The sequence below is a fragment of the Poecilia mexicana genome, unplaced genomic scaffold (genome assembly GCF_051168715.1).
Source record: "Poecilia mexicana isolate PSO_F unplaced genomic scaffold, ASM5116871v1 scaffold_16, whole genome shotgun sequence".
NCBI lineage: Eukaryota > Metazoa > Chordata > Actinopteri > Cyprinodontiformes > Poeciliidae > Poecilia > Poecilia mexicana.
This window is the reverse complement of record NW_028263385.1, coordinates 12,542,052-12,563,436: the sequence shown is the minus strand read 5'-3', so window position 1 is coordinate 12,563,436 and position 21,385 is coordinate 12,542,052. Positions and strand designations below refer to the sequence as shown.

At 39.6% G+C, this 21,385-nt stretch overlaps 1 protein-coding gene across 3 annotated transcripts in view; it reads left to right on the top strand.

Annotated features, from left to right (window-relative positions):
• The window catches only part of ddr1 (discoidin domain receptor tyrosine kinase 1), an 87,848-nt gene that overhangs the window by 36,161 nt on the left and 30,302 nt on the right, over nucleotides 1-21,385 (top strand). For all 3 annotated transcript variants that reach the window (XM_088014163.1, XM_014987114.2, XM_088014164.1), the window contains exons 4-8: nucleotides 8,824-8,899; nucleotides 12,793-12,945; nucleotides 14,117-14,264; nucleotides 15,866-15,968; nucleotides 16,586-16,772. In XM_088014163.1, the coding sequence (XP_087870289.1) occupies nucleotides 8,824-8,899; nucleotides 12,793-12,945; nucleotides 14,117-14,264; nucleotides 15,866-15,968; nucleotides 16,586-16,772 (667 nt within the window). The remainder of the gene's footprint in view (nucleotides 1-8,823; nucleotides 8,900-12,792; nucleotides 12,946-14,116; nucleotides 14,265-15,865; nucleotides 15,969-16,585; nucleotides 16,773-21,385) is intronic.

Genomic DNA, 21,385 nt, shown 5'->3' with positions numbered 1-21,385 from the left:
AATGTTCAGTAGAGCTTTTTCTTTTTCGCTCTTTTTACTGTGACTTATTGAAATAGTTACAGAAATCATTCAGATTTCTTGTTTTTTTTGAGTCGTTGGATGAAAACTGCACTTGTTGCACATTTCTTTCAACTTTCAGCTTTTTCGTGTGTCTTCAGTGTGAAGTGGAAGAAAAATTACGAAGGTTTTCTAAACATTTTTACATGTAGAAATCTGAAAAATGCAGCATGCAATTTTATTCCATCCCCTTTATTCTCATAACACAAAGTAAGCCTTTAATTGATTAATGGTTGGTAACTCTGGAGGAGCAGCAGAGATCCACAACTCAGGCAGGAGGATCTATTGTTTATTCTCCACAAATCTGGCACTTCTGGACCAACAACGACAAACAAACAGCTGTTGAAACAGAGGAATTCCCTTTGCACGTTGCTAAAAGCTGCATGTGGAAGAAGGTTTTCTGGTCAGATGAGACCAAAGTCCTACAATCTGACTTGCACACAAAACGCCATGTAAAATGGAAATGTGGTGATTGCAGCATCACACAGTTTCACTTTCACACAGCAACAAATTCAACCCAAATCAGATTTTCTCATATATCAAACTTTTTTACATTAATCGGCCCAGTTCCGATCTTTTCACCCCACAGATAAATCAGATTTCGGGTGATTCTTCAATAGCTTTCAAAACGTCTGCCGTCACAGCGGTCATGTTACATTCACCATCTGCTTGGCCAGGCAGACGGCGCCTCGTCATCGATGACATGCATCACAATTCTGCACCAGAAGAAGACGGAGACGGTAAATCCGGACATAAACAACGGCTAGTTATGATCTTGTGACATCCAGCTCCCATTGCTCCGCAGCTTTCAAATCGATCCATAAACGGCTCCGTCCAGTATTACTTCGCTCTTCTTCTGGGGTCATAAACATTTCACACAGAAGTCTGTTTGCAGTTGCATTTAAATAGTAGTATGAATGACCATACAGAAAAAGTAATCAGCAAAAAATTGTAATTAAGCATCAAGACCTGCTGTGAGAACGTAGCCCAAGAAACGACGACCTGAGAGCAAAGCCGAGGCTCACGGCCCAGACTTGTAGCTGTGACTTTATAAAGTATTGCCTCAGGGGAACCCAGTACAAATGCATGCTGCACTTTTGAGATTTGTATTTGTTAAAAGTAAAAATGAAAAACAGGTATCCTTTCTCTTCCACTTCAGATTGGCATGTCTTTCCAATTTGCTCGGATTTAGATGAATAAATTCCCGTTGATTGATTTTCTGTCTGCTGAGCAGAACTAACGGTGTGTAATATTTAGGGCAAGGCTCATCCTTCATTTAAGTACTTTTTTTTTTTTGCCATATTTTTGAAGGAATTTTCTTTTCATGCAGCAGAAATGGCAATTGGATTTCTGTGCAACACAACTGAAATCAATCCTGAGCTGAAGTTGATGTGGTAAAATGCAGTAGATGACATCAAAGTTTTGACATATAAAGCTCTGGAAAAAATTAAGAGTAAAATGATCAATCTCTCTGATTTTACTCTTTATAGGAATATGTTTGAGTAAAATGAATATCACTGCCTCTGAAATTCACAGCAAAAATGTATTTATTTGCAGAAAACGAGAAATAGTCAAAATAATGAAAAAAGATGCAGTGATTTCAGACCTCAAATAATGCAAAGAAAACAAGTTGATGTTAATTTAGGAACTTCAATAGTGATGCTTTTACTCAGGAAGAGTTCAGAAATCAGTAAACCAGGCTTCAGTGCAGTGGAGTCTTCATTTCCTCCAGAGATGAACTTCCGGGTTAAAAGATGTTCTCAAATTTGTGATTTGGGGTGAAAATATTTGGAGTAGACTCAGCATGTCTATTGTTCTGGTCTCCAAATCCACAAGTTCTTTTCACTTGGTCTACTTTCCCACTTTTAAAAGCCTGCCTTTGAAAGAGCTCTTTATAAAGAACATATAATCACCACTCTGAATAGCTGCTCTGGCTGAGACTTGATAGGGAGGATTAAATGCTTCGCTACCAGTTCTGAGTCTGGGCTGCTGCCCACATCCGATTTATGCTGGGAATCACGTTCAGGTGAGAGTAAAACTGTTTTTGAATTAAGAGACTTCATTAAAAACCACAACAGCAATCATTAAACATTAACCTCTGCACACACGCTTTGCAACACAACAAACACTGCCTTCACCCTTCCGTCCCCACAATGTGCTGCATGCACAATTCCTGGATAAGCTGGAGTGATGATGCTGTTCTGATGCTCAAAGTTGCGAGTTTTGGTTCAGAATTATATTAAATTGAAGGCATGTTCGTAATCGGGTATTTTTAGTGCAGCTCTGTAATGAGAGGGTTGATGCCTGAAGAGGTGAACACCTGCTTATTAGGCTGAGCTTCAAATCTCTATTTAAGTTGGATCAGTTCAAAAAGTAAAACTTAAAAATGACAGAAAGCTTAATTACGCCTCTGCAAATAAAAGTTTAATTAGAGCAATGCCACAAGTTGAGGTTGTAGCACGTTGAGGTGAATAGATGATCAGATAACGATATACGATAAAGGATTAAAGTGTCGACATTTTCCAGGTTAGATGCATTTTTCAGGTGAATTTACAGAAATGTATTTATGCGCTCATTCATATACATGCATAAAATGGACAAATCCTCCCAAACACTGATGCATAGAGACACAAATTTATTCATATATAAAACTCTGTAATCCCAAGATTTTCTGAAGCCCCAATCCATCTTGAAAATGTCTGCTCCACCTTGAATAAAGGGTTTCTTGTGACGGTTTTACTGTGATGATGCAACTTTTAGCTTTCCATCAGATGCAGCAGCTGGAAAGATGAGTGATGAGAACTGCAGCAGTCATTGTGGGTCTTCAGTGGCACGGTTTCATAAGAGCTTGAATAAGAAACGATTTGAAAAAAGGTCATTTTTAGTTGGTTCCTACCAAATTAGAAGTAAATACACATCCGGTAAGTCACTTAGAAACATGTACATGTTTACCGGTGCTGGTCTCTTTTATGATTTTATGTTCCTGTAAATATACTATGAAGTACAACTTGCTGGTTCCAGGTTTGACCTCCTTTATGGAGCTTCGATTGAACAAGATGTCTGAAAAATTCCTCTTGGATTTTGATTCATAATGAGATCAACAGTTGATAAAGTCTCCAGAGAGATGCGGCTGATTTGTCGACTCCACGATGTGAATCTCTCGTTTGCCCACATCCCAGAGGAACCGTACTGAGCCACGTTCACACAGCAGACAGATTCAACCCAAATGAACATTTTTCCCCCCAAATATAACTTCTATTGAGCTTTTCCTTCAGTCTGAACGGAACAGGTCTGATCTTTTCAGCCTCGATTAAATCAGATCCGTGGCGCTTCCATTCGTGGTACTAAATTGGATACGTGTCTGATTGTTTTCAAATGACTTTTAAGCCATTGATTGATGTGAGACCAGAAAAATCCAGACGCTGTAAATCGGGACGCAAACAATGACTGAAAATTATAATTATGTAATTATGAACAAAGTCTCTGTCACTGAATCCCACCAGGCTTTGTCTAAACAGACTCCCCTACAGAAGTTTATGCTAAAGCTCCATAAAGGGCCATTTCCGTTAGTTGTGCTTTATTTTTATTCACTTATTTCATGTTGTTCTGATCTTGTAATGATGCCGTCGGCTCCCATTGCTGAATAAGCTTCAGAATCCATCCATAAGCAGCTGCTCTGCAAACATTACGCTGCTATGCGATGTTAGCATTCTTCTTCTTCTATTCACACAGGAGTCTCATTTTAATGAAGTTTAATTTGTGGTATGAACAACCAAGAAAAATAAAAAATCAAGACCTGCTATGTGAAAATAGATTTCAAGGCCCTTTTTTTTTAGAAAATCTAACGTTGAAGAAACCAGTTTGAGATTAATTGAGTTTTGTTTCATGGCTCAATATCCTGCTGGAAGTGGAGATGGGAAAATGGAGGCACTGTTGTCATGAATGGATGGAGATGATTGTGGCGTTTTGAAATTAGACTCTGTTGGTAGTAAGCCAGGTGCATTAAGCAAATAATTAATCAACTAATAGTATAATAAATTAAAATGATTATGATCATTTCTATTCTGATTTAATATTTTTCAAGGGGTCATTTTGTTCACAGAATTCATAATCCATTTTATTTATGGTTTTGTGTTATTTCCTTTATTTATTGCTGTTGGTTGTGTTTTGTTTTGCTTCATGAGTGATTGAAGACATAAAGCGTCTAATCGGTGTCAATCAGAAGCTTTTTCAAATTAGCTGTAACACTGACTGCTACAAGAGATCTTTCCTGTCAGCAGACATCACCATCTACAAACACTCTGAAGAATTTTAATTAATGATTTCATTTCCCTTTTGGCTCAATAAGGTATTTTTGAAGCCCATTAGTCTTAACTTGCATTATCATGCCATTCCCATTAACAATAGATGAAAATGGTCTCAAAATGATAATATCGTTTATCACAATAATTTCTGGGACAATTTATCATTGAGCAAAATATTATATCAGGCCAAGTTCATAGTAAGAAGCCTGAAGTTTGAGTAAGAAAATACTCTGTACTCCGTTCTCCCATCGCCAGCCTGAACCGTTGATGCAGTGGGTGATGCTGGTGAGCCAGTGGGAGTCGTCGCCTCATTTTGGTCTTTTCAGCGGACAGGAGTGGCTCCCGGTGTGACCGTCTGCTGCTGTAAACCATCTGCCTCTACATGGTTGTTTGAGCTACTGTTCCCTTCCTGTCATTTCAAACCAGTCTGACATTAACAAGACATCAGCTGCTCGGTGGATACCTTTTCTTTTTTTTTTTTTTTTAAAACATTCTCTATAATCAAAGAGATGAGCAGTTTCTGAAATGCTTGGTTGTTGTTGGTGCCTGTCTGGCACCAACAACCATAACATCCAAATGCGAACATCGTCATCAGATGGAACAGAAAATCAGAAGCTTCAGCTCGGTCCTTGGCTGTCATTTTGTTCATTTTTTCTTTGTCCATTTCCTTCACAATCTGGCACATAAGATCTCCTGATGCTTAAGCTTGTGAGTTTGGGAAAGTTTCACTCCTAAGTTGGGGGGCGCGCGCTAATCCGGGGGTGTCCAAAGTGTGGCCCGGGGGCCATTTCTGACCTTTGTAACAACTTTGTGTGGTTCAAAAATGGTAAATGTTTGGTCGTCTTGCATGTGAAGCCAATGCAGATGGACACTTTGTGTCATCGGTTTTATATCTGAAGCAGAAAATGTTGCGTGCAACACAAAGGATTTTCTTTTATTTGCCTTTTTTTTAGAAATAGAAAGTCATGCTGCAAATATCCAGTGACTTTTTTACCCCAAAACACACTTGGGCACACCCATCCATTATACTTGGCTAAAGAGCAGAGGATTTAAAAGGAAATTCTCAGTTTTGTTGCTGGAAATGAACTAAAACCATTTATAGTCCAGCGAAATAAGAAATAATTGGCCCAAAAAGTTAAATAACCATAAACATTAAGGCAAATGTTTGTTTCTTTAAAGTATTGGCTGTATAATTTATTTTTGTGCAGGTAATAATTCAGAGTAACACTGTTTATGCATTTCTAATTGGAGTAAAAAAAAGAAAACGCCCCTAAATTGTTTCAACTTGGGGATTCTGGCCCCAGTGCTGCAACATTTCCCATCGCCCTCGACTTGATGGACCTGCGTTTTGTGCTGGGCCTGGAGTCGCTCATTCTCAGCGCCGTAATCACAAACTAGAGTTAGTAAAGACACATAATTGGAAGTTAAGAAAGTAATAAAGAATGATTGAGGCTATCCTCTTAAAAAATCACCAACTCCCACAATAACTTTATTTGGATAGAGTTACTGCAATAAAGTTGCCTGAATGAAGCAGTCGGATGACGTAGCACAAAGCTCAAGGTTGAGGAGCGATGAAGCCCACTTTGAGGTTGATGAAATTGTTTTGCCAGCTTTTCCAGGAAGATAAAATGAGTCTTTGCAGGCGAAGGATGAGCCAGTGTTGATAACCAGAAAGCATAAGGCGGCGGTAAGCGTTGGCAGGATGGTGGAGTACCGACACGGGCTGCTACCATTGAGGACGAGCCAGTTGGAGCTTTTCAGAGCGAATAAGAAAATCACTTCCACACTCTGCTGGAAAATACTTTTCTCAGACAGTTTTAACAGGAGGAGGTTTGCAGTGTGTGTTGAGGTCTCATGCTTTATGTGGGTCACTGCTGCATCACATGGACCCACACTCCATCACATGCTCTGCTAGCTGAGGCCTGAAAGATGGCCGACAAATGACCTGAGAAAACTCCTCACCTGACTGACATCCTGCTGAGAACTTGTTGGCCTCTTAAAGAAAAAGGTTAATGGGGAGGCAGACTGATAAAACTCTGTGGAAACGTTTTTTAAAGGCCAGCTATTATGCAAAATTCACATTTTGCAGCTTTTTGTACTTCAATTTAAGACTCAACTGCTTCTAAAAGCAGCCCAAGTGCATAAAAAAACATCCAGCCATTTTCTGGCAGTAAGTTAATCTTTTTAGTGTCTGAAAAATTAGCCGTTTCAAAAACCTCCAGATTTAGTCACATTCGATGGACACTGCACCGCTGCCTGGCAACCCCGGTCAAATCCAGACCCATTAGCAAGCCAAGCTGAGCTCCAGAACATTTGGTCTGCTAGTTTTAACGCTGTATGTGCTGCACAATGGCTGCAGGACAAGACAAGTGCTTTGTTGTCGACTTATCAATCAGAAACCATTTTATGCATTCTTGTTGGTTGTGCAGGAGGTTATTTTAATGCTTTTCAAAGTCGTGCTTAGTCGGATGGATGGAGTTAAATTTAGAGAAAAGATGGAAGAAAACCTGCAAGAAGCTGCTAAAAACATCAAACTGGGATAAATGTTCTACTTCCAGTAATGCAAAGATATCTGACTGAATTTGAGCTCTTTTGCAAAGAACGGTCATAACATTCAGACAGTGAAGCTGCGAGATGCGTACCCCCAGTGGTGGCTTATGGGGTTGAATACAAACTCATAACAATTGTTTAATTCTTAAATATTTTACAACTTGTGCATCATTTTCATTCCTCTTCAGTCATTTACTTTGTGTATAATCTATACATATAATCTCAGTAAAACACTGAAATTTGGAGTTGTGCTGTGAACGTTTTGCAAGGTGCATATCTTTTTACCACTTCTTTTCACAGAACATCAGTGTTTATTAAAATATGATCTACATGTATATTGACATACATCTCACATTTTTTGTAGGAAAACAAAATAATTAGGGACAATTTTTACCTTTGAGGTTTTACACTCTGGTTAAACATTCAGCTTTGATGTTCATAGGCTGACCGATTGTAGTCTCTGTTAAACGATTTAATGAGGAATACAATTTGTCTCATAATTATGCATCTGCCGTAGCTGTTTGCTCCTAACCTGTGCAAAATGTAAATCAAGCCCTTCTTTAGACTAATGTGTTTGTCTGCAGAGCTTATTTTCAGTCCGCTGGCACCACACTGAAGAAAAAAGCTAATGTTTCTGAAGTCTATTAAATTTCGGCAGGAGATAATTGCGTGTGCCTTCATGAAACCCATTTGCTAATTGTATTACCACCTCGTCTGCTCAGATCCGCGAGAGCCCAGTTAAACCCGTAACACGCTACAGCCACGTGTTGGAGCTTTCTGCAGGATCATGTGTTCGGGCCGGTTGGGTCTCTTGGCCCGGTGTCTAACCATGTGGAAGTGATTGTTAGCTCAAGCTGTTTTTAAGGCACATTAGGGAGACCCTGAGAGGGAAAACAGGCCGAGCTGCGAACATAAAGTAAAACAGAAAATGAGTGAAAGGTGCATTGCTGCAGTGCTGCACTATAAACTGGGGATGAATCAGCTTTCAAGGTTTAATGGACCATATTTCTCGTCCCCTGAAAAATTATATAGCATATTGGATACGATGGAGTGAAGAAAATTGGAGAATTTAGCATTTGCAGAAGATATTTAACTAAACAGAGCAGGCTGGTGCATTCGGGTCCAAAGTGAGCCCGGCTGCATTTCTCCTTCCTCCTCTGTCACAGGACTCTGGGTGGACCGCTAATGTGTTGATTTAATCCGCAGCTCCCAGTTGTATGAGCTCACCCACGGGCAGACAGGGGAAGGGGTTGATTTTTAAATCCCAACGTCACCGTCGGTTTAACCGAGTTGATCTTGTGATTTGTTTTAGTGGTCGCCGCAGCAGCTTTTGTTTTCAGAGAGGCCCCCGAAGCGGTCAGAGCGTGGTTGTGGCCTGGAAGTTTGCTCCAAAAGGCCGGTCCAACCTCGCAGATTCACGGCCAAGGCTGTGGTCTCCTTGTGGCCAATATGTGGTGCTGGTAAAAGCTCCTCTCCTCCGGGTGGATTGAGGGAGGGTTCGCACTGGGAGGAAATGTTTGATGCATGTGTGTGGTCACGATAAAAGCTCTCAGCGAAGATCCAGTCCTGACAGTGAGCACCAGATCTCGGAGGTTTTACTCTTCCATGTTATTCCCCCTCTTCGTGAGCTGGATGCTGTCTGTGCTTTTCGTCAGTGTGCATATCCAAGTCTCTTTCTTGCAGTGCATTTCTTGGTCAGATTCACTGCTGCAACTTTGTGAATCTTTGATCGTCATTATTATGTATGTAAGGTTGTGCTGAGTCCTCTGCACGTTGCCAGCGCTGAGGTTTTAGGTTTAGTGGAGGGACTCGTATGCTTGCCTCTTTTTTTTGTTTGTTTCAATTTGGTGGACCAGCCTTGAAAGTGAGTTTTACTATTTACTTAAAAAATAATCGATCTTCTGTTTTTCAGGCTGAGCACCGGAGAAGGGGATGGAGCGTGGTGTCCAGCAGCACCAGTCTTCCCCAATGAGTCAGAGTACCTTCAGGTCAGTTTCTCTGTTTATTCAGTGTTCCTTGCTTATCTGTGGGAAGAATAACAATTATTCAAAGGGATTCAAGCGCTTACAAAAACCACCCAGCTGTGTTTTGGCAATAAGTTGATGATTTTTGGAAAAGCAGCCATTTCGAAAACCTGCCTGAGTCAAAATCAACAGACACTGTGCCGTCACCTAGCAACCCCAGCCAAGCCCAGCCCGTCACCTAGCAACCCAAGCAGAGCTCCATTATGTTTGGTCAGCTGGTTTTACTGTTGGATGTTTTGTTGACTTACCATCCAGAAACCACTTGCTGCATTCTTGACTTTGAATTAAAGTCAACTCAGAAATAAAATCCCATTTTTTAAATGGTCAAACTTTAATCCTTCATTCTCAAAGTGAAAATGACATTAAATAAATCTTACAATGTTACATTAACATTTATTACTGATATGTTAAATTATTTTAACAGAAGGAACAATTTTTGCTTTTGTGTTTTTACATAAAAGTAATTTTTCCTTTCATTTCTTGTGTAAATACTATGAAATAAAGATCCATAGATCAGATATTTGTGGCCAATTTTAGCACTGATGTTAGCCAATTAAAATTTTATTTAAGAACTATAGTTAGATGTATCACAAATATGTTCAATCAGCTTTTCCTGCCTGTCATTATTTGAATTAGGAGCAGAAGTGGCGTCGCACTGTGTGCTAGAGAGTAGTTGCCATAATAGTAGTTGCTATTTTTAAAGCTGAGTTGACATTCAGCATCTTGGTGATTAGTGCAGTATATAATGACCATTACAAACTACAAACAACAATCTGTCTGTGTTCTCCAAATATTGTTGCTGCCTAAATGAACAGCTGATTGCTTTTAAAGAGTTTTATATAATTTCCTGACTACATTTTCAAACATCTTGCTTCATTTTGTTCAGTACTGCTTGATTGCACCAGTCATTTCAAGATGTTGATTATGTTTTTCCATGGTCGCTCTCTTATTTGTAAAACAGTGTTAAATCTTATTTATTCATTACCAGTAATGTGTGGCAATCCTTTATGGCGTTGCAGGATTGGAAATAAATGGCTTCACCTGCGTTTTGTGAGCTGACTTTCCTGCCCTTTAATTTTTAAAAAATTCTCCCCTGAAGTGAAGCTACTGCTGCAGAAAGGTTTTCTTGTTGTATAGTGGGTGGAAAACCACCATGTGTTTTATACATTTACAAATCCCCAATGGCCAATGTAGCTACAAGGTAAAAAAAAAACCCTACAACTTAATCCAAGTAATATTGCTAACTAATTGTTATGTGCTCCCTTAGCAATCACTGAGAGTTGGTGTTAGATTAGATGTGCAGAAGGGATAATTTAACTTTAATTGATTGTTTGGATATATCTGGTTAAATGGTCACCCTGTTGATATTAGACTGCAGAGGATGAAACATGCATTTCGGGTTCAATTTTTTAATATTCTACCATAGTCAGTATTTCTCATTGTTCATTCTTCTAGAAGGACGTGTTGCTAAAACAAAATTAAAGTAAATTCACAACTTGATGTGAAATGAAAAAGATGCACATTTTCTAGAGAATATTAGTGAACAAGCAGCAGGGATGTTTAAAGCAGATTAGGCAAACAAGACATTTTTCCCACTGGCAGATTATTTTAATTATTGACCGTTTGTAATTACGCCACTTAATCATTCGAGGCGCCATGATGGACGTCGGAAGTGATATTGAGCAGAGCAACTGAAATTGTTTTGCAAAGATGTTTTTGTCAGTTTATTCATCATGGCTATTACTTGTTCGGGTCAAGCTAATTTATCTGAGAACGTAACACACCTGGTTGGGGCTCGGTATTTACAAAGGTTTTAAAAATATAGTTTAGAAACCGACCCGTACCTCCTCCCTCCTGACGTGTTGCGCAAATTACCGACATAGCCTGAATTCGCTCCACATGATTTATATCACTGTCATAATCGGCGTTTCTCCTTACAGCAGAGCAACAATAAAAACCTACAAAAGACGAGATGTTAACCAGTTTTTTTCATACATGCTAGGCTACATGACGGTGCTGCACTGTCTCCATGGTTACCAATGATTAGAGACGCACCTTCTGTATAATGTGATGTTTGATATCTTTCTAATTTAACTCATTAAGCAAATGAACGTTAGTTTTCTTACCTTGTAAAAAGTGTTCTCTGCAAATTCGCGATTACATCGAGGGCTGACAGTCCTTATGATTCACGGCTGGTCATCGCCGCACATCTTCTGTCATTAAAAGTTATAAAATAAAATTACAAGTTTGATTTGCATCCTTCTCTGTTTGCGCAGCCGACCGCGCAGCATCCTGTGTCCATTTTAAAGCGAAATCATCTAAATAGACGCTATGTTGGGCTACAGATGTCTGCTTTTAGACTCGCTTTAAAAGATCGCATTGGTTGTTTTGACGTCCGTCATGGCGGTGTGGGCGGAGTTCTAGAGAGCGTGACGTCAAAAGCTAGTACTTTTTCATTAATATTAAGAAATTATTGAGTTAAAACCACCTCTGATTTCTTGTCTGGAAGTAACTTGACTCATTTCAAGCGTACCAAGTTAGTGAAGCTGTTGGTGTATTAAAGTGTGCTGTACTCGTTTAGAGCAAAGCATATCCATGTTTGAATGGATGTACCAGCCTGACTGAGCTCGAGCTATAAATAAGAAAGGGTGAAAATTTTAGTTTCAGGATAAATACCGAAAAATGCCACAACCTTGTGACTGTAACTTTATTTTTGAAAGATTTGAAATACTATTTTTCTTTCACTTCACAATTATGCATCACTTTGTGTTGGTATGTCACATAAAGTCCCCTAAAAAAATTTAGCTTTATTGCTCGAATATGAATAAATGTGATACTTTTAAAGGGCACTGTACATGTTTTTCACCAGAAAAGCGGCTTAGCCAGAATCCTTCCATACTCGAAGTTTGAAAGCATAATCCGAGGGAGCATTCCTCTGGCTGATCCATTGTAACTCTATCTACTTTTTAAATGGGAAACATTTGTTTTATGATGTCAGACAAATCTGTAAACTTGGAGAGTTGGACAGCTTTAAGGTTCTATATTTCAGAAAAACAAGGCATGCTGTTTCACCTGTGACTTCAAAAAGAAGGTATTTTGCAAAATTCAGATTTTGTACCTTTTTGTATATACTTCAGCACCTTAAAAAAACACTCAGTTATTGTTTTTTACCGTCTGGCAAATGAGCTGTTTCAAAAACCTTCAGAATATAAAGTCACAAATCGGCAGGCACTGCCCCTCACCTAGCAACTCTTTCAAAGCCCATTCTGTTACCTAGCAACCTGTGGCAAGCCCAGCCTCTCGCATAGCAACCAACCTAGCAACCCAAGCGGCGCTCCAGCACATTTGGTCAGCTGCTTTTATTACTGTACAATGGCTGCTGGAAAATACAAGTGAATTGTTGATGACTTACCATTCACTTGCTGCATTCTGGTTAGTTGTTCTACAGCTTTTCTAAAATGTATGGTTGAATAATTGTCCAGTTGGCAGCCATTTTCATGTGAATGTAAACATTGAGTTGGGAGCCATGGTCAGCAGCAGCTTATTTAGATTTAAAGTGACAAGAGGCCATAAAATGGCTCATTCTGAAAGGAGTTCAGAATAGGAAGAATTGACCAGACTAAAAATCTATCTCATCATATAAGAATGATTTTGTGCAAACAATGTAATTAAAATTTTCTGTTTAGCCCATAGACCCTATGCTAACCGGTTCAAGGAAGCATAATAGGTCACCTTTAAAAAGAAGCAGGTGGAGAAGAAAGAAAACACAGAAATAATAAATTACTTATTTTAGACTGTAAAGTTTTTGAAAGATGACTTGTTCTGGGACACTTGTGTTACTGATGTATTTCCTGTAGATCGACCTCCACAAACTCCACTTCGTGGCTCTGGTTGGTACCCAAGGTCGGCACGCTGATGGTCACGGCCAAGAGTTTGTCCGCAGTTATCGGCTCCGTTACTCCAGAGACGGAAAGAAATGGATCACTTGGCAGGACCGCTGGGGACAAGAGGTCAGTCAGCAGAAATGCATCCATCTAAGGAAAGTGTTTCATTAATTACACAGGGACACCTCTGTGCACAAGTGCAAAAAGTAAATGCCAAAAGGAGCCCGAGGGTGAACTAAACTATTGAAGAGAAATTGATCCGTGTCTTCATGCTGTTGAATATTAATGCTCTTTACCTGAGTGTTTTATTTATAGCTAATCATTGATTGTTGTTGTGGAGATAAGTGCAAAGAAAACCTTAACTTTTAGCATTCGGCACATGTTAAGTGTTTTCCTTGCCGATAAGCCCTGCTCTGGGTTCCTGGGAATTCAGCCCCCCATTAACCACTGTCTAGACGCGGAGTCACTCACTTTGTTCTCCACTTTCAGTTGTCGTCTGATCTCAACTCAATCTTAGTGGTCAGAAGGTCCTCAGCATTTCCAGACATGTTCATGAAGTTATATTTGTCTGACTGGGACAACATGTCCAAGTGTCTCCAGGCAGCTGGTCCTGGCAGAGTTTCTGATTGTGGAGCAAAAATAGATTGATTCAATGACATCCATCCATCTGTCAGTCCATCCATCCATCTGTCTGTCAGTCCATCCATCCATCAGTCTGTCCTTTCATCCATCCATCAGTTCAACTGTATACCTTTTATCCATCCTGTCTTTTTCTATCCATCCATCCACCCATCCCTCGGTTTGTCCCCATCCATCATGCATTTGTGTCCATCTATCCATCCAGTTAATCCATTCATCCACCCATCCATCATCACTCATTCTTTTCCTCCATCCGTTAGTCCATCCATCTAAATATCTTTTCATTTTTCCTTCCACCCATCAGTCAGTTTTTTCATCTATCCATTTGTCCAACTATATTTTCATTTACTCATTCATTTTTCCATCCATCTGTCCATATATTTATCCCTATCCATCCATCCATCCATCCATCCACCCACCCGCCTGGTTAAAACCTGTTTATATTGTGTCAAATGCGGCCTCTCTCTCTGAAATCAGTATTTTTCATGTTTTTGGAAACTAAAATGAAAAGTTAATTTCATCCAGACATTTTCTAAATCGATAGAACTGGAAGCTGCCCAGAATAAAAACATCTGAGCCTCCAGGCAGGATCAAACAGGAAGGAACCAACAGGGTGGTGCTGCATGTAATTGAGTATTTGTGCTTTTCCCCTCTCCAGGTGGTGTCAGGTAATGAGAACACCTATGAGATTGTGCTGAAGGACCTCGGCCCCCCGATTGTTGCCCGTATGGTCCGCTTTTACCCCCTGGCAGACCGAGTGATGAGTGTCTGCCTTCGGGTGGAGCTCTACGGTTGTGTGTGGAATGGTAAGTATGTGGTGACAGAAGCACACCAACTCTTTGCTTTTCTTATCTGGTGTGCGTATTTGAGGCACTCCGGCTTGATCTTGATAAGTTTGATTATGTTGAAGGCGACTGAGTTTTCCTTCTTCTTAGATTTAATTTCATATCAGATGGTAATGATTACTAGTACGTGTTTGTGCAGCCTCTGAGGGGTTCGCCCAGAGAAAAGAAGCCACAGCCTGATGAATGATGTTGGTTTTTGTGAAGCACAACGCTGAGTATTTATGACTGGTTCATCTCCTTTCCTGCCCCCATCCACCTCCCAGAGACGGAGCGGGGCGCTCTGTAAATCACAGTCGTCAGTGAGACCCGGTTCCTGCTCCGTGCCTTCAGGGAGAGCGTCACTCTAAAGAAAAAATGATCCTCTGCGGTCTCAGGGGTGCAGCAACTCGGTTCAACTTCAGGCCACAGATTATGCAGAATCTAATGAATGTCAGGCTTTATTTCCACACATTATGTAATCACAAATCAGTATACAGAGGTGACTGCTCTTTCTAGTGTTTGTTTAACATTCAGAAAGAAGCTGCCCGACCCTCAGACAGTCATTCATGTGCCTGAAGAGCATGGTGCAGTGTAAACACCCTGTGAAGCGTTGTTTATTATGGATAGCAGAGGTTAGCCGCTGTTGCTCTCACTGACCAGCCTGATTAGCAGCTGTTTGTTACAGCAGGGAGGTTTTATGGGTTAATGCATGCCAGGGATGAACAGGTCCAACAACATGACCTCCTCATTCTGCTCACTGCTTGGAAAGCGACTGCCTGGGCAAGGTCAAAAACACACAGATGAGGCATAACATTATGACAATGACAGGTCATAACACTAATCATCTATTTCTGGCACCGCCTGTGAGTAGGGCCTCAAAGTTAGTAATTGATTTTTCTATCAATTTATTCTAACAATTACTTGGATATAATTAGTTTTATTTAACTTCTCAAATACATTAAAAGATTAAAATAAACTGATATTTTAATGAAAGAGCCAGACATGTCGCCTCTGGTCCAGCGTGTATTACTATCTCAGGTAGCTTACAAAACATACACAACGCTCTCAAAGTTTAACAACTGTATAGTAGCTAACAACGGCGCTAACAATGGAGCTAGCAACAGAGCTAACAACGGAGTGTCAAAAATATACTCACAAGCTTTCCACAAGTTAATAAACTAATTTGCAACCGTACCTGTGTGTTTATATATAAACTCATACCTGGAGGAGGGGAATATTTTAATGAAAGAGCCGGACACCTCTCAAGTGCTAGACTCCCCCTGCTGGTTGCATCTGACCACTACATCAGCCAAATCAGACTAGACGTTATCATCTTTAGCCAAACTGCTGGCAAAGCATTACAACCAAATAGACTAAATGTAAATCAAAGAGTAAATGTACCTCTGAATGGTAAATTAACAAATGTCCATCCATCACGCTGGCACTGTGGTACTAAATTCAACATTCACCAAATCAAAACGATGAGATTTGAGCAGCAAAATATTTGGAAACATAACAGAAAGTTATGAGACGATGCTTTCTTTCTATAACTTCTTGAATAACCTGTAATTGTGTTTTCCCAGATGGGTTGTACGCTTACACGGCTCCAGTGGGACACGTCATGAACTTGCCCGGCATACCGGTCTATCTAAACGACTCCACCTATGACGGCAGCACAGAACAAGGGTACGGTATTCAGCTGCATCTCTGTTTCCATTTTTACGCATGAGAAGATGATAACGCTTCCCCATTGTCTCCCACAGTTTAAACTTTTAAGAAAATATTCAGATGTGGCCCAAATGTTGTTAAAATAAACCTAAAAATAAAAGGGATCTGGTGCTTGTCACATCTGCTCAAACTAAAAGGTGTTTGGTTTTTTCTCCACCTAATCAGCAGAGAATAGCATTATTTTTCTTAGTCGCTCAGGGATTTGAGGCGTGTTTCCAGACCATAATGTTTGGCAGTGGGCAATGAGGGGTAAACCAGGAATTTAGGGTGGGTTGAGTTGTCCACACTTTTACAGGCTGTGCAGTTAATGGGGCTGAAATGTTTTGCTAACGGGTGAGCAGGCACTTTTGATGTGATCCAGACGTTTTCCTAGCAGATTCAGGCACATCTGTGGGTGGAGGGGGTCCTATTGTTGACCCTGTCGTGTTGCTTTAAACCTGCTGGGATGTATTTCTGCTATTGATGTGTATTTTTGCATGTGCATCTGTAAGTTTTTCCACTTAATTTGCTCCCACTGCTGCTACTTGAGTCTGTTTCTGTGAAAATGATGCGTTAATGATACTGCGTCTGTTTAGGATGCAGTTCGGAGGCCTTGGCCAGCTTTGTGACGGCGTCCTGGGAGGAGATGACTTCATAGAAACGAAGGAGCTGCGGGTGTGGCCGGGGTACGATTACCTTGGATGGAGCAGAGAAGCCCTCGGGCAAGGCAGCGTGGACATCGAGTTTCATTTTGAGAAACCCAGACTCTTCAACAACATGCAGGTGAGGACAGATGTGTTGTTTTGGGATGATGGTGCATGAATAAATTAGCATTAGGGGAGTTTATCAAACAGACAAATATGCAAAAGCTTTTAGTAAGAAGAGAAAAATAGTTCTGGCTTTCGATTTGCTGTCGGCATGTTTGGTATATTGTAGTTGCAAAGGACTGCTTGCATAACAGCTATATTTTAAGTAATGTGCATTAATGTTGTGCATGCAGACAATTTATTTGGCCAGTTATTCTAAAATCTAAAGTAGTTTTTCTTAAAGGAGATATATTATGTAAAATTCACATTTTGCACGCTTTCATTTGGATCTCTGCTGCTTCTGTTAATAATTTAGAAAAAAGAACACCCAGCTATAGTTTGTCCAATAAGTCGATGTTTTTCGGTGTCTGGAAAACGACCCTCTCACTTGTTAAGTCACAGTGTGTCGTTACCTAGCAACCCCAGCCAAGCCCAGCCCGTCTCCTAGCAACCCACGTAGAGTTCCGGCACTTTTGGTCATATTTAAACTGGGTATTGACGCTTACCGCAGTGGGACATAATGAAGGAAAGGAAAGTGAAAACTGAGGGAAATGTGAGTTGAATGCAACTCGCAATATCCAGCAATAATGTCGCAATTTGACGTTCTTTTCACATCTTTAGTGCACAAAACTTGCCCTTAAATTTGAGCATCTCAGCATGTTGACATCAGACAAACCATGTGAGAACCTGTTTTGTATTATGCTGCCATTTACGTAAAAACCTTTTTATTTACCACTTCACAATTTAAGAACATTTGATTTGGATCTAAATCAATGATTCATAATTTCTAAAACCCAAATCAAAATTTGTTTTGAATTCAACAAATGAAGGAATTACTGGAATTTCCTCATTTGTGCATTGAAACACACATTCTTAACCTGTATCTGATTTGTATTAAACTCCAAAAAGTGCGTCAAAGTTTGTTGGAACGTTATGGACCAAAAATTGTGGGAGTTCTTAGTTTTAGTGAATTTAAAACATGGATGGAGGGAAGAAGTCTGACTTCTTCTTTTAGTAAACAATTTTATTTTCAAGGATCTCATTCATTAAAAAACTTGATTTGATGCAGGATGACCATTAGAAGGCTTGTTCTTCTTCTGATGAGGTTTGTTATAAATGACCTCGGTGGTGATGTGGCAGCCATGTTTACTGGACAGACTCAGTTGCTTCTCTTCTTCATACCAGATTTTAAACTCGTGCATTGCCAGATATGTCTCCTAATGATTTTCAGCATAAGTTTGACATAAAAATGCTCAGATTCCATGTAATTTATTGTCTTGTATAACAATTTCTGAGGATTTCGTATTCCCCACGGCATTCCCCAGCTGAATCTGATGAAATGTGATGGATCATGATCCCTGATTGAGCCAAAATAATCCCCTGCTGGTTGATTTCCTAGACTTCCTTACAGGAGTGTGTGAATCACGTTAAACCACTAAAGCAGGTAGGAAACATTTACAAGGCAGGTATGAATTGATACAAAAATATCTATTTCATACCTGGAAAAAGTCCGAAGAAAGGCAAAAATATAAATATATATAGATCTGATAGGCTTTTGTCTTAATTTCTGGACGACGTGATGTTTGGTTATCGTTTTTTTTATTTTAACCTGCTTGTTATGTCCAGAAACTCCAGATTTGGACATTCGTCTTTTTTTTAATGTAGCTTTTTTTGGATTGCATTATGATTTGTTATTAAATCATAGTTTGTTGTCTTTGTTATTTTATTTAAAGGCATTAAAAGCTTGAAGAAAATTGTCCAAGAACCAGTCCAAGCCTTCATTCTGTGTTTTTCCCCAAATGTGACACAACAGGGCCTGCTTTATTAAAATGCACAGGCAACAGTGTGCCTGGTAATAAATTATTTCATGGTATCCCTACGTCTAAAAGTGTAAGTATTTCTTGGCTTTGTCCTAATTCTTCTGGTTGCTGATGAAATTCCTTTGACATTCCCATATTCCAGCCTCATTGTTTCGGCTTTGTTAATCTGCCACCAGCTTCATCTTGGCTGGAATCGCTCTGCGGCCATGTAATTAGTTTGGATGCGCCATAGTTTGTGTCGGGACGGTGCATCTGTGCTCGTCTCTCTAGGAGCCACTGAGTTGCATCAGAGTCTGTTTGTGCGTCTGTGTGGCTTTTGGGGTTAGTTTTTGGAGCAACCATGGAGATAATGATATGAAGCAACCCACTGTGAGTTATAACTGTGTTGTTGTATTGGACGAGGGTTGGAATGTCGGTTTGGGTGAAACAAACTCTTCGTGTACATATTGAAAAGTGAATTTACACTCGGTAATCGCACAGAAAAATCCAATTATTTTCAGTTTTCTCAGCAGATTTATGCTTCAAGTGTTCGGCATTGTCCTACTTTACCTCAGTTACCATTTAAAATATCTCCCAGCAGTGTTCCTATTGTTTTTCCAAGACTTATCCGGCTTTTCCTGCCCTTTCCCTGGTGGTTTTCCCACACTAACCTCAGCCGACATACACTGTTATGCTTGCCTGACTGAGCGGATATGTCAGGCGCACAGGTCAGATAAATAAAGAGTGGGAACCTGAACCCAGTTCTTGGTTGACTTGTCTCTGCAGGACAGAGTTCCCTAACCTGTGGCTAATCACCTTCTCAAACGGGAAATCTGCTCTTTACCCTTTGACAGTCATGGCACTCTTGGATCTGCTTTTTGTCGAGCTCCAGATCCTTTGGGGAATATTTCAGAGCATTTTTAAAAAAAAATAAAAAATTGTCAGTGCTTTTAAAACAGAGAAGAAAGATCAGAGAGAATCCTTAATGAACGCTGGGTTTACGATGCATAAAGTGAAGCATAATGAATGCAGAGCTGTTCCCTAAAAGAGAAGAACGCGTTTTGCAGGTCATTGGAGCTATATTCCCTCATGGGGTAGTGAGTTACTTGTTACTCTTATACAGCCATGATTCGCTGCACACACCAAATGTTGTTCCTGCTTACACATCATCCGAGCATCTGGTGCAGCTGGACGTCTTGCATCTTGTGTGTGAGCATTAACATGTGGATTAGATTAGCGCGACTGCTCCTGCACTGTGTGAGGTTAACAGCCAAGCTGTCAAAGCAACCTCTGCACCAACTCCTCTATCTCCAAAGAAAAAGAAAAATCTACCTTTTTCCTTCTTGATTTTCCGTCCGATCTTGAGTTTTGACTTCTCACTTACTCCTTTTACCAACGACATCCTTTTCTCATCCCCTTAGCTTCCTCCTCATCCTCATATACTAGAGCAGATTTACTTGTGAACAGGGGAAATCTGTTCCCGTCTTCCTCAGAGATTCACCAATCGGTTTTGTGTTGAGTTTCATATCTAGTTGCTAATTCCTGCTAATATAGATTGTAATATGGATTCCAAATGATTTCTGTTTCTATTCAACACCTAAAAAGTTAGAAAATATGAGAATAGCATAGAGAAATCTGATTGAAAACTATAACAATTATTTTAATATGAAACCGTCTTATTATGGTTTTAAAACTGAATAATTGATTACCATGCCACTTCAATCAGCATATAGAGCAGCTACTATAATGGAGTATGTAGATCCCCACTTTTAAATGTAAGAGTTCCTAAAAAGCTGCAAACATTTTCAAGTCCAGCAGCAGAGTTTGAAAATCCACAGATTTAGCTACTTTGCTCTGCTCTCCCTCCAGGATTGTTTTTATGATTTTCTTTTTCAAAATTACTCATTTTGTGGTGCTACTTTAGAAATAATTACAAGGAATTTAGCAAATATTTTTTCCTCATTAAACTTCTTCCAGAATTTACACATAAAAGCACAATTATGAAAAAAAAACAAGCTGACAGATTAAACACACATATATTATCCTTCAAAGAAATTAAACAGCTCGATTTTTGTTTCTTGCCATATCGATAACTTGACATCAGTGGCTGAGGTTGCTGTGCAGTGGAAGGAAGAAATACTGCCACCTGCAGGTGGGAGTTAGTGGTCACGTAAACCATTTTGTGGAAAATTTTCAATAAACTTACAATTATGCATTAGCGCAAAAAACAAAAAGTGGGGATCTATTAATTTTACATGAAGTTAATTTTACATGCCGTGTGTTCTCGAAAAACAGAATAGACTAATTGGCCTTCCTGTTATCTGTTGACAGGCTCGTTCTCTCTGTCTGAATGAGCAGCCAACATTTTTCAATACATTTCAGAACTGTACTTTTTATTTTGTCAGCAAATATAACGTTTCCATGTTGCACCATATTATCCGGAGTATCAAAGGAACATTTATTTAATCAGTATCTTGTGTTTTGATACTAGAAAAAAAGACTTTATACTGGCACTGCATATTTAGTTGAATTTTAAAGTCCCAGATTTGTAAATTACCAGAAAGGTCAAGTTGTTTCCAGATTTTACTGACCAACTGTGACCTCAAATTCCCACATGTAGGTATTCTGTGCATTTAAAATGTATTTATAGCTGCATTGAACCAAAAATGAAACCCTTGTACTTATGGTAACTGGAATCTCATTAAATATCACTAATAATAGAGGTAATTCAATAAAGGTAGCACATACTACCAAATTTCCTCCAGTACAAATATTAGAGCTTACATTTCAT